At 39.5% G+C, this 14,448-nt stretch overlaps 1 protein-coding gene across 1 annotated transcript in view; it reads right to left on the bottom strand.

The window, feature by feature from the left end:
* Positions 1 to 7,874: 7,874 nt before the first annotated feature.
* The window catches only part of PDE3B (phosphodiesterase 3B), a 58,340-nt gene continuing 51,766 nt past the window's right edge, over positions 7,875 to 14,448 (bottom strand). The window contains exons 13-16 of the mRNA XM_056851944.1: positions 13,719 to 13,922; positions 11,602 to 11,766; positions 10,797 to 11,043; positions 7,875 to 8,126 (exon numbers count right to left, since the gene is read on the bottom strand). Of these exons, the coding sequence (XP_056707922.1) occupies positions 7,909 to 8,126; positions 10,797 to 11,043; positions 11,602 to 11,766; positions 13,719 to 13,922 (834 nt within the window). The 3' untranslated portion in view covers positions 7,875 to 7,908. The remainder of the gene's footprint in view (positions 8,127 to 10,796; positions 11,044 to 11,601; positions 11,767 to 13,718; positions 13,923 to 14,448) is intronic.

Genomic DNA, 14,448 nt, shown 5'->3' with positions numbered 1-14,448 from the left:
TGTGTTGAACAGCTTCCATGATCGCTACTTGCAAGCAGGATGTGGGCTGAACCAGTGAACGATCAAGCGTTCCTCATTTTGATGTAACTGTTCCCTAACTACAACATATGCATACTATGATGTGGGACCCTGAAACCATGGCAGCTGTTTATTTTCCCAAGGGGAGAGTCAGAGAAAACAGGAACTGGGTTTCAGTGGGAAAACCAGATCATTTGGCCTACCTGCCAAAGGAACTGGTGAGTGGGCATCATAAAACCTGATTGGGGAGAGAGAGGCATGGGATACATGCTGGAGGGCCTCATTGGCCGAGAGCTGAGCATCTCCCACAATGGGCAGGATTCCTAACTAGACTGGGGGCAGGGAGGTTTTCACCTAAGCAGGCAGGTTTTTAAAAAGTGAAATCTTCCTTTGTACTGGGTTCAAACACTTCGCCCCGATGTTGGGATTGGTGGGCCTCATCTTCCTCTGAAATGGATAAGCAAGGGGGATGGGGATGTGTTTGCTCCATCTAAGGTAACTTAGCTGGACTCATGTTTTCATTTGATTTTCTTAGATCTGTATCTCCTAACTATGGTAGCTATTTTCCATTTATGTGCTCTAGCTTAATCTGTAATAAAGATTCTATCCTGTTTAAGAAAGACTGCGACTCAAATCCTACTTACATGCTGAAGACCGCTCATACACACTAAGGACACCCACACACAGGTAAAGCAGCTGAAAGCTCTGCCGTTTGTACTTGCTCAGAGGCAGCCTTACCAGGGTACCCCAAGGCACTGATTACTTGAGAGGCTGGGTTTTATATCTTGGGGTGGTGGCAACGAAGAGGAAACACATTTTTACAGGCAGACCACCACTCATGTGAGAACACACAAACCCAGAGCAGGAATGTAACAATGCCCACTACAGCAAACTCGATTTGAAAGAGATTTGTACGTGAAAGCAAATTTCAGCACTTAGAAAAGGTCTAGAATTACCATAGGTTGATGAGTTCTCCATGGAACTGTGGCAAAAGGATTAGCATCAAGCAAAGTGGTCGGTGGAACTATGGAACATGACAAATAAACCTGCGGTTGTTGATCAAATACTCCCCACTACGGCCTATACATCAGTGATGGGAACATAGCATATGGGAACCACAGAACCTGCAGAGGGCCCAAGAAGAAAGAAGGTGCTGCTGCTGCGGGCTTCAGAGATGGAGCAGTGTTATGAATGCCACTTCCAAGGCTGAGGAGCTGGGGAGAGCGATGGATCGACATTGAACTTCCCTTTAGACAGCTTTGGGTTGTCAATAGCCCTTGGATGGGGTGCTCAGCTCCTGTGCTCCTGTCTGCAGATAGCAGTTCCAGCAGCAAGCACTTCAACACTGAGAGTGAAGCTGATGGTAAAGAAGAGTTTCTAGACTTGTGCCTAGTCTTGGGTATCTTTGGGGGTGGTTCCAACAAACTGCTCACATCAGAAGTCACCCAGTGTGTGGCAGATCCAGTGACAGAGCTAAAGGCACGGATGCTACAGAGGAGGTACGGGCCTTTTTTTTTCAGGATCTGATGAGCTTAGCAGAGAGTGTGTCTGGTGCCGACAAACACTTCTCCAAAATGGGCTGCCTTCAAATGGGAAGCCCCCTCATTATGTGCCTTAGAGGTGAATTCCTTACAAACAGCACAAGCACCCACATGATGAGTCTCTCCCAAACAAAACAGGCAAAAATTGTGGTTGTCAGTCTGGGCCATGTTGGTGCCACACTCAATGCCCTTTTTAAAGAGAGCCATACTGAGGGAGAAAAGAGGCTCCGAGACTCCATAACAAACTCATACTGACAGTGGTCAGAAATAAATAATAAGATCTCAACAAATTGAGAGGAAAGCAAACTGCTCCATGGCAGCGAAGGAAGAACTGAGGGCAGGAGCACACACCCTTCTTGGTCACATGCCAGTTTTGGCAAGAAAGAACCAGCACGCATGTGAGGGTAGGGGAATGCTCCTTGCACTATAGAAAGCACTGGATAGCTTTAGAATTTCCATCTCCACGCTTGGCAAAAACTGAAGAGTTATAGACTTGGTGTAGTGGTTAAAAGTGGTGGAGTCTAATCTGGAGAACCGGGTTGGTTTCCCCACTCCTACCCATGAAGCCTGCTGGGTGACCTTGGGCTAGTCACAATTCTTTGAACTCTCTCAGCCTCACCTACCTCACAAAGTGTCTGTTGTGGGGAGAGGAAGGGAAGGTGATTGTAAGCTGGTTTGATTCTCCTTAAAAAAGTAGAGAAAATCGGCATATAAAAACCAACTCTTCTTCTTTCACTCACATCCAAGGAAGACTTGATAGCTGCATCCATTAAATTGCCCAGCTCATGTTAACCAGCTCTGATTATCTGCAATGCATGTGGGTTTTGCTATGAATTAATGTCAGAGTGAGAGGTTTGTGTGCTTTTTCACAGCTGAAACGTCTTGCTTTATGCTTTAGTGTGGTAGTAATTCACAGAATTTGGGACACCAGCATTGCATTTGTAGCAAACAATTGACTTCAGTGGTCTCAGAAGGGTGTAAGTATCCTTAGGAATGCACTGTAAGTTTTGTGGAAAATGTTCTGCTCCTCCTCCAAATCCAGCATTATGAGATTACTACAGTATTTTAGAACTCAAAGAGAGAGAGAAACATAAGTAAGATGCCAATAAAGGTATTGTATTGTACTGAGAAACATAAGTAAGCTTCAACAAGAAAGAAGCCTTGTAAGGTCAAATAATTAAACCAAAATTTTTCTCACTGGGTATCTACATCAGAACTCAAATATCTTCTGAATTACAGTGAACCACTGTTAAGGTGCCCCAAAAAGGCATACATACAACTCACTGATATATCAGGAAGCTCAACAGTGGAAAATCCTCACTAGAGGGCTAGCTCCCTTCAGTTGTTCACTGAATAGCTACATTTCTCCAACTGAAACACATCTTTTCCAAGTCCTAAACAGGCAAATGAACTTGGTGATTCCAGTCTGAAATTCTTGTACAACCCACATGGATTCAGTCATATTTTGGGCTTCCTCACCCTTTCTGATGACAATGAAGCAGAGTAAAATGTACTTCCTGATCTCATCTAGCACAGTGAGTGATTCTGAGGATAGCACTGATCAGAAGGGATGAGTCAAGAGTCTGAGTCATTCTGTCTCTTGGCAGAATCCTTGGAACATAGGGAAATCACAAGGTGAGAAGTAGGGGGACTTTCTAAAGTATTATATACGTTGTGCCATAGCACTGTAGTTTGTTGGTTTTTAAACCCTGCTGGTCTAATGGCAAATGTAAACAACTCTTCCCCTGATAAAATTTCATGATATAAATTAGGCAGAGTTAAACATTGCCAGTGGAATATTGACTTGGAAGTACAATTTCTCATACACCTATCAATATAGTATGCTAGAACGGTTGTCTATTAAAGAAAGCAACTAACTAAAGTCGGGGAAAGATGGTTTTTTTAATGTTTATGGTTGATGCATAGAAAGTTGATACTTGATTCATTTTACTTATTGTTTTCTTAGACTGTGAAAAGAGATAAGCAACGAAAACCTTCATTTTGTATAATCAGCTGACAGTCCTAGAGCTTCATGATACCTATAGCCAAAGCTAACTAGCTATCCGAAATGAACACTGAAAATATCTTTTCAGTATATGGTTATATTTTATTGTGAGAACAATGCACATCTTGGGGTTCATTGCTTGTTCATTTGCTGTACTGTCAATGCCTCCTTTGTGTGCCATTTTCACTTTAGATCTACAAATGGTATTGATTTCCCCAGCACTCCCTGCACAGAAACTTTTTCAATGTCAGTTTTCTCTAACTTGTTTCAGCTCAGCTGGTTGGTTAACTTGAATCATAGAATCATAGAGTTGGAAGGGACCACCAGGGTCATCTAGTCCAACCCCCTGCAGGAAATTCACAACAAAAGAAAGTAAGAGTCATTTTGTTTGGTATCTACACTGACCAAAAGTCTACGTCTCCTAGAGACAAATCGTTGTATTATTTACAATATTGAACCTAAAGCATACATTTCTCTTATCAAATATCAAATGTTGCCCAGTATCAGCTTCACTATATGTGATAACAATGAAAGGATGGCCAATAAACTGGTGAATCGCTTAAATTTGAGTAAAATGAATATTTTCAGATTGTAAAGTGTCTCTAAATAAGACACTATCTAGCAATTTTCCCCTAACATGTTTCTTGAAATATACCTTTATTTTCTCTTTTCAGAATTTGGTTCACCTTGCATATTTCAATCTGATTATGGAGGCCTTGAACATTTAAAATAAATAATTGTATTCATATTTGAAAAATTAATAATTACAGGGCATTACGCTGAGGACACTGCCTCAACTGAAATCTGGACACATCTGTTAGAAGATATCTTAATTAATCCAATTACATTATTGGCAATCCACACACAGATTGAACATCATGAGGAATATTTAAAGCAAGGCTGATTAATGGGATTGTTCCTGTGCCCTCAAGCTGCACTAACAGACCTCAAAACCACAGATACAACAAATGTTCAAATGCCCTTGAGAGGAAAAAGTGCTCACCAAACAATTGTCTAGTAAACAGCTTGCTGTGGTGCAGGAGCTAGGCTAGAACAAGAGAGGCGATGACTCCACAGCAGAACAGTTAGAGGCAGGCAGATTACTGCAGCAGTTGTAGTCTCAGTAGATGGTTGGCACCTCACTGCAAATTGAGTCCATCCTGACCTCTACTCCTGTTGGATGGCTGGCTTTAAAAGAATCAAATGAGACACAAAAGCAGTAATGAATAATGTTTAGGGAGGGGCCGTGGCTCAGTGGTAGATAGAGCCTCTGCTTGGCATGCAAAAGTTCCCAGATTCAATCTCCGGCATCTCCAGTTAAAGGGACCTCAGCCTGAGACCCTGGAGAGCCACTGCTAGTCTGAGTAGACAATACTGACTTCGATGGACCAAGGGTCTATTCAGTATAAGGCAGCTTCATGTGTTCATGTGTAGCAGAAATAGCAAACAGGCTCAAACACTTGGGAGTCTACACATGGTGCTTTCCCAGTTCTTTTAGCTCCATCCTTGCAGTTGGAAAATTCCACTTGGTGGGATGCATCTGTTCAAGGATATAGAACAGCCATTGAGACATTACCCGCTCTTGCAGGGCATTACATTGGAACTGTATTGGCACTTTTTGCTGGGGCTGCTCCGTTGGGAGTGTGATCTTGCAAGGAGATAGGCATAATAAAGGTGGTCGCAAGGAAGGTTATACCTACTTAAGGTAGAAAATTCAGCTATTTTCCACTCTTGTGCCAATAGGCAATAATAGCCAATGGTGGTTTTCAACTAAATACTAGATTAGACTTTGTGCAATGCTTAACTTTTCATATTTCTAAGAGTATCTTTGGATGCTCTGAAGCCCCTTCTAATCCCTGTTCAATTTGCCTCAATCTAAGGAATATAAGAAAGTTTCTTGCTGTCTCAGGCACAAAGTTCCTGCCAATCAAGGGATGAGATTAATTAGGGATTGACTCAGGGCCTTCTGAGAACCAACTAGGATCCGAGATCTGTCGTTGCAGGCCATACTCAGACAATGCAATCATTTTGTACTGCTTTTAAAGTGTGTAGCTTGGATGGTTGTCAATTTTGTTTTGAGGCTACAAGCAAAGGTCTCCACAGAGAATGAATGGCTTGCCATGTGTACTTTGAAAAGGGACTTCCACATGCTGGTGCAGGAGAGCTTGGAGGTCAGCAGAAACGTTTTAATCAAAACTAGACTGCTAGAGTCGTTTCTAACACCCAAACCATTTCATACTAACTAGTCCTTTTTTTGAAAATATCAGCACAATATACTTCTTTGACTATTGGCACACATTAAAAATTGACACGTTTTTCAAACAGCATTAACTGCCTATGGCATTTTTTTTCTCAATTGAAAGATGTCCAATCAATTCCAAAGAAACGACAGTTTCAGACTGCTAGCTATCAGTGCAATGCTATGAGTTTCTCCAACCTAAGCCCATTAATTTGAGTGGGCTTACTGGGGTAACTGTATAGGATTGCACTGAATAACATCTATGCTCCAGCAGTGTGCTTACCTCTGGTTGGCTTAAGAAATTGTGAACTTTCAGGAATCACTAGACAAAGAAAAGACACTTATTGACAAGTATACAACAGAACAAACTGCTAAATTGCTTAATTCTTAAAGTCTAACAAAGTAGTTTTTGTGATATGATTCATAGTAATGCGGTAATATTATTTGAAGTAGGCTCCCATAGTAATCATAGCAAACCATATTTTCAGTGATTTCAAAGAATTGTTAGGACGTTTGCCTGAAATATAAGGCTGACAGAAATCAACTGTACCTTCAGAGACGCCATTAAAGCAATGCTAAACATGCTGCTGCTTGTTCCATGATAATCTGGATTGAGTGCAGGGAAATTTTGCCACTGTTTCTCTGTCTTGCTGACAGGAACTCATTGTCTTAGTGTCATGTAATTTAATGAGCCAATATCTCAGGTGAGACAAATTGTGGGTGAAATCAGAGATACGCTTAAGGGACAAGCCTTACCTGCCCACCTGCTACTCACCACTACAATATGAATTTTCTATAAAATGAAACAAATATGCAAAACAGTGTGGGACATGTGATTGGGGTTTAAAGGTGATACAATAATGCATCATTTTTTCAGTCTACAAAATGAGAGCCAGTGTGGTACAGTGGTTAGAGTTCAAATCTCAGGTTCAAGTCTCTACTCTGCTGGGTGACCTTGAGCCACACATATTCTCAGCCTAACCCACTATGCAAGGTTATTGTGAGGATAAAATGGAGAAGAGGAGAACAAGATAAGCTGCTTTGGGTCTGTATTGGAGAGAAAAGCAGGCTATAACTAAGGTAAATAAATAAATAAATGTTGATGTTACCACTGTAAGAGTTTTTACATGCTGAATGTTTTGTGAAGAGATGGAAAATGTGCGCTTCACATTTAGAAACAGTCATTTACATAAAATAATCTTTTAATTCTTCTAAAGTTTATGTACAGATTAATTAGGTTTTTTTTAAAAAATGAACCATCTAACATTAGCACAGTATTGTAAATACAAAATCTGTTGTGTCATGTTTCTAAACATGAATCCTGAGTAAGAATAGAACATGTAGCATTATTGACTAAAATAACAGCATCCCTTCATAATCAAAATAGTGAAATAGTTTTAATGTTCTATTACAGAACAACAGGAAAAAGGCAACAGGTGTATGTTTAGTCAGCTAGCCTGTATACTCACCGCAAACCTGAACATTTTCAAAAAAATAAAATGGCAGGTTATGCACCACAGTTAAAAGCATCATATAGATGCACATGGAATTCAAATTTAACCAAAGCCCACTTATTCTGGTTGCAGTCATCGAATGGTTAAATTAATCCAAGATAACCGCATTAAGAAAACTGCTTAAAACCAAACAAGTGGGAACTGCAACATTCATACTAATAGATAGGCACAGTGATTTTGAAATTCACATTAAAAATAAAATACAAATTCCAGAACATTAAAGGCATTTACCCACATAGCTCCTAAAAGTAAAATGTTCTGGTGACTTTGGTAACTGAAGCTGTTGATTTTTTTCAAAAACTGTAAATAACACTTCAGTAATAAACAGCTGTTTTCAGCAAGGCAGCAAAACAGTATTTGAACACCAGGTTGTGTATAAAATCTTTGCATTGTGGAATACAGTAAATTTCTGAATAAAGTTTTTGAATTCTGTGTAATGAAAGTGCATAGAAGTGGGATATTGCCAGAGAAATAAATGTCCACTCATAGTAATCAGGTCTGTCTTCATTTTATCAACTGTGTCAGTCTTCAGTCAGTATTACGAAAATATATTCTTTCTGGAGCCAGACTGTGTACTATTCTGAAAAGATCTCAGACTGTTTTTTCTTCTTGATGTCGCTCCTCTTCTTCATCTGCTTCCTCGATAACTTGAATTTCATCTTTATTACATAAGGATGTGTTATCTGACTGTTTGCTCTCTTCAGATTTATTTAGTTCTTCTTCAACCATTTTCTTCCATACTTTGTGATTTTCATTCAAATGGTACATTAGCTGACAAAATATTCTCTGTCTGTTTTTCCTTTGTGGTTCTGATAAAAAAAGGGAAGGAGAACATCAACTTTTAAAACCTAGTCTCAAATAAGCAATTTCTCTGATCATGATGTGGTAAAACATGGTAAATGAAAGTTCTACATAAAACAAGTATCAGATTTTATTTAAATCCAAATACCCACTGATGTACTACTACTAAATCCACCTGAATGAGACTAGGACTATGCTTTCAATTGTTATTCTAGTTGATTTCGTGGGGAACAGGATAGGCTAAGAAAAGGGAGTAATGGCCAATAAGCTAGAACTGAAAAATGATGAGCCTTCTGGTAAAGCTGGAATGAAAAGCAGAGACAGAAACAACCAGTGGTAGCGGGGAGAGGGGGGGAGCAGAAATTTTCACAGAAATATTTGGTACAATAAGCAGCCTTCCAATATACTCATAATACTGATATTCTATTGTATCTACAAGGAGCTAGTGTGGTGTAGTGGTTAAAAGTGTTGGACTAGTATTTGGGAGACCCAGGTTCAAATCCCTACTTGTACTATGGAAGCTTGCTGGGTGACCTTGGGCCAGTCACAGTCTCAGTATAACCTACTCACAGGGTTCTTGTATGGATAAAATGGAAGAGAGAATGATGCATGCTGTTTTAGGTCCCAATTGGGGAGAAAGACGGGATACAGATTAATTAAACAAATATCATACAAGAAGCTGAATACAAATCTAGTTCAAACAAATATTTAGTCTTGTGGACTTCCGGTAACGAGCTGGTTCCAAGCAGTCGTCTCTAGGGAGAGTTCCCTAGGGAAAACAAGAAACGCTTTGAATTGGTGTGTTTTTAGCACACCAACCCGGCCCTAAACAGTGGACTGGGACGCAAGAATTCCTCTGCAGCCCGAAGAAAGCGGTGTGACTCCCATACTCTCCAAGGGAACTTTTATAAGCCCCCCGGAGGTGTGGATGGTTGTCCCCGCTGGCATTGAGAGGAGATTGCATCGCCGCAAGCGTTTTCTTTGGCATTAGGCTTGGACCTCCATTACCTATTACTATCTTATGAACAGTTTTAATGAAGAAAAACCTCACCCTCCGAAATCTAAGTGAGTACTAAGAATACTTTTGATCTTACCGGGAATAGAAAGACGACCAGGCTGGTGGAAAAAACTGGGAACTCCCCCCGCTCCCCCCCCCCCGCTTCATACAAGATCGTTTTTGTAAAGATAAGAGTATCAGATAAAGCGGCACGGACTCTTATCAATTCGATCTGTGGGTAGACTAAACAAACTGCGCTTTAGATGGACAGCATGAACACCAATCAGACTTTGTGACGTTTGAGGGGAATGGAGGAATAAAACCCTCCCTCCCCTTGGTCACTTCACCTTTCCGGTCCTCCTGCTACGGCTTTTAAATTTTTGGGCCGGAAAACCTCTAGGAATACCATCGTACTGCAGCAATCTTGCTGACAACGGAGAGAAGGGAAGTATTGAAACACACAGGACCGGATTTGACATCCCCTGGTGCACCAAATAAAAGGTTTCTCATCGAAAACTACAAAACGGGAAAGACAGACAGTCTGTGGATGTACTGTTTCCAGCTAACTTCCTACTTCCGGTTTTATGCCGATCTAGAGTGTCCGTAACAACTTGTTGGTATTTCAAAACTTTAAAAGTCGTTTTCTACTTTATTATTGAAGATTTTTGAAAAATGCTCTAGCGATTATGTTTAGCATGAACTGTTATTCTACCCACATCCTGGAAACCTGGTTTTTTGAGACCTGCCGAAATCGCTAAAAATAGAGTAACAAGAAACATCAAATTATCTCCAACTTGGACCCTTGCAAGTAATTATGGAAAAAATAATTCAAGAATTGTTTGTTCAACAAAATGAGGTATCTGCAAGATACTGTCTGCAAGACAGCATAAACAGGTGTTAAAACAACAGAAGCAGATATTAAAGCAGATGGAACGGATGATGAATATGATGAACACCTTTACCCAGTCAACTACTCAAATAATGAACGAGGAAGACCTCACAGACCGGGTGCCTCTAGATGACAAGACACATGAAGAACAGAACTCTGTAGAGGAACTGGGAAACCTCAGCAAGCAACGTGTAATAATCCAGCTGTCAACAGGAGATTTCAATATGGGTGGCTTTGAACTGGTAAAAAGGACTGGCTCAAATGGAAACATAATACTAAATATGATTATGATTTATTGAAATTAATATGTTTGAAATGAAAGCAAGGGTGAAATGGAAACTTAATAAAGCAATTAATTCTTGATTGAAGGAGGGAGGTGTAGGGAAGTTAATACTCTTTTTTAATTAATTTATTTTTTTTGGTAATGGTTTCTATTTGTTTTTATTTTTATTGAGTACCTTAATTGTTACTAATAGGACCATTTTGAGAATAATTTTTGATTTAATCCCTTATACTTTCTATTAATTTTATGCCAAGCATTGATTTAATGATGTTAGATAGGGTAAGAGTATGTTAATTAAAACAGCAAAGGGATTAATCTCGTTAGCAAACGTTTTTACGATTTATTTTTAGACGGAAGAGGGTGAGGGGGAAGTCAATTGATGGTTAACTTAGAAATTTTAAGTGTTTTTTTTAGTATTGTCAATATTGGATATGATTCTATATGTTAACTTGTCAAATTAAGAAAATAAAAATTTATTTCAAAAAACAAAAACAAATATTTAGTCTTACTTGTGCCAAGATCTTCCATTTCATCATATTCACTATCGAATTCTTCTACATCATAATCTTCAGAGTTTTCCATGTTATCTTCTTTTTCGTCAATCCACTGGCCTGGGAGCAAGCCAGCCGCATCATAAGAATTACATAAGGGACCAACAATGTGAGTAATAAAAGATTCTTGCAATTTTGCCAGTTGAGGAGAATGGCGGTCCATAAAAGGGCTAATAGGTAGCCCTAGACTAGCTTCTTCATCTCCCTGTAGAACACATACAACATGCATTTGAACAGACTGGACAGCAGAATAATATTTAGTAACTAGGACATACAAAACAAAAAGTGAACAGCCAGTATTTTGTTAGAAAAATCTGTAAGTTAACTAAAAGCTGATCTGTGCTACATTCACCATGTGGCATCTCTCTTAAAATGGGCTGCTTGCCATGGTCTGAAGCAGGCATACACTGAGCTACTATGTATTGAGTGGTTATGACAAAACTCATCCACTCTCTTTCATAGAGAATGCTTTCTCAGGTTCTATGTCATATATCTGCTAACACAATACAGTGTAAAAAGATTTCTTGTAAATAAGAGAAAAGTGTAAGACAAGCCTAATACTTCATCAGACAGAAAGCTATGGTTATAATAGTATTGCATGTTCCATACAGTAATCTAGCCATGATCTTCTGAAAGGTTCATGTAACAATGGAGACACAGTGGGCCTGAAACAAGAGCCTTCTTTGCCTTTCATGAAATGACTGGGTTTTTAAAACATAACTCTTTTTAGAGACTCTTTTAAAAGCTGATTTCCCAAGCCTACCTGTTCATAAAATTCATTAACAATGCCTTCTGTCCATTTCAAGTGCAAATCTCTTGCTTTTCCTGGGCCATTGATATCTGCCAGTTTGATGCACACCTGACACACTAATAGGCGATCACTTTCATTGTTCCATTCAATACCATGATTGCTTACATCATTGACCTGCTTGAAGGGAAAAAGAGTTTTGAATATTTTGCTGCATTCAGCTTCACATATAGTAGACTTGGGGGTCATTGCATTATTTATTTTTCAAATATTAGTCCTTGGAAGTATTACTCCCTTAAAGACTAACGTTTATTTCAATATGACCTTTTTTGAGTCACAGCTCACTTCCTCACATTGAGAAAAGGAGATGTGACACAAAAGTTCATACTGAAATAAATGTTAGTCGATAAAGTGCCACTGGACTGCCAAGTGGACTTCTATGTAGACTTCAGAAGCAGCAGGCAGCACAGAACTGAATGCTGGGCTCTGCAGAGCCCAGCTTTCAGCTCTGCGCAGTGTATTTTTCGGGTTCGGGTTTAACATACCCACAAATTTTCAATTTTTTTCAAAAAAAGCTGAATCCCTTATATTGGGCTTTCCAGATTTTTCAAAAAATTCCAGGTTTATTAAACCTGAAAAATACCCCAAAAAGGTACACAGCCTTAGATATAAATGAAGCAAATGAAATATAGTTGAAGGTGGGGGGCAGATCGAAAGGTTGATGGGTGTAAAAGAGAGAAGAAAACATGGAAACGGATGATTTGAGAGCTGACAGGTAGAGAGAAATAGTGTGAGGAGGAAAATACAGGAGAAAACAAGGTGCTCCCCACAAGTCCTTGCAGATTCTCCACCCATGCTACTCAGCCCAGTCCAGCAACTGGGTTGGCACTGCAACTGGACCAGACTTCTCTGGGGACAGTCTGCCAGGAGGAGGGAAAACAATACAGGGGCCAGATAAAGGTAGATTGCCTGGTGGGTGGGAAGAAGAGAAGTGGGTGGGAAGGAGAGAAGGAAACAAGGGGAGAGGTTATGGGGCCTTTCAGAGAAGTGAAAGAAGAAATAGTGGGTTAAGGGAAAGTGAGATCCCCCCACAAGCCATTGTGAGTTCCCCACCTGTGCCTTTATAAAACTCTCAGGGTGGCTTACAGATCCAAATATAATAAAGCAAACAACCATAAAACTACAAGCAACAGTATCACAATAACAGTCCAAATATCTCCCACTGAAATCACAAAAAATCAGAACTATTAACTTCCAGGTACAGGTTTTCTTAAGCCCTGATCTGAGTGAGCCACACAGCCTCTCTGAGAATAAGAAGATTATATGCCGACTTTCTCTACCACTTAAGGAAGAATCAAACCGGCTTACAATCACCTTCCCTTCCCCTCCCCACAACAGACACCCTGTGAGGTAGGTGGGGCTGAGAGAACTATAAGAGAGATGTGACTAGCCCAAGATCACCCAGCTGGCTTCATGTGTAGGAGTGGGGAAACCAACCTGGTTCACCAGGTTAGCGTCCATCGCTCATGCGGAGGAGTGGGGAATCAAACCCGGTTCTCCAGATTAGAGTCCACCGCTCCCAACCACCTCTCTTAACCACTACACCACACTGGAGGGAGTTCTATAGATAACATCTGGCAGTCACTTGTTGTGTTAGCCACCCTAATTGCAAACAAAGCATCAATTAGTGCAAGATGATTTCAGAGTACAGAAAGGCTCAAATGGGAGAAAGGATATCTAAAGCTGTTTTGGAGCCAAACTATTTAGAGCTGTAAAGTAAAAAGCAGTGCTTTAAGATGTGTCTGGAAACTAATTAGGAGCCAGTGAAGTCCTCTCAGTATGCTGTAAATGCTGTTTTCAGCATATGACAGGCATGGAAGCATTAGATGTTAAGTAATTTCTAATGAAAGGCAATATGTATAGAGTTCAGCCTAACCTTATCAATGCACTTTTTTTCTATGTACAGGGGCTTTTACATAAAATGTGAGCACTTACATGAGATGGTTTAGTAAATATAAATTAGGCTAACTAAAATGACTGTTCCTAGTAAAGTAAATGTTACTTGTTAGCGATATAATGCTAATATTACAATTCTATGGATTTGGATGCAGAGATAGATTTATGCGACAAACCTTAGCATTAAATTCAGCAAGGAAGTCAAAATGTTTCTTGAGATCTGTAGCAAGGATTGCTTCAATCACTAAAAATCGAAATCGTTTGAATTGTACATGATCCAGACAAGGCAGAAAGTTGTACTCTGGAAGAGATAAGAAAAGACTCCATGCAGAAGCAGCATGATGGTTTTCTAGAACGGATCTGTCGTTGTACAGCACAGCCTACAAGACAATAAAATACAAACGATTTAAGATAAACTTCACAAAAATATGACTAAATAAAAATACTTTACTTTTAGCTAAATATAAAGAGGACTTTCCCTTTACCCAAAAATTTGAATACTGGTCCGCTTAACTAATTTGTTTTAATGATGCATGTTGGGAGGTGATTTTAATGGTTTTAAAATGTGATTTTACCATATGTGCTTTAAATTGTTAACTGCCTTAGTGGCCCTTATGGGCCACTCTTCCAAGTTAATAAATTCATAGAGAAAACATTTGAGAAAAATATTTTTATGTTTTTATTTATTTACATTAATGTGACTATTTTATTATCTTTCTGCCTAGCCAAAACATTATGGTACTGTAAATTTCAGATTTACTAGAGTTCAAATTACTTTCAAATCAGCCTACAATGCTATCAGTGATACCAATATATCTAATCTTCAACTTGGCCCCATCTGCAAACATTTATATCTACAGATCAAGGCCAAGCAGAGTGTAAGGAGATTTTTTTCTACAAATCTGG

This window comes from Euleptes europaea, chromosome 6 (assembly GCF_029931775.1).
Source record: "Euleptes europaea isolate rEulEur1 chromosome 6, rEulEur1.hap1, whole genome shotgun sequence".
Lineage (NCBI taxonomy): Eukaryota > Metazoa > Chordata > Lepidosauria > Squamata > Sphaerodactylidae > Euleptes > Euleptes europaea.
The sequence above is the reverse complement of the archived record's forward strand: the minus strand, read 5'-3'. Positions and strand labels throughout refer to the sequence as shown.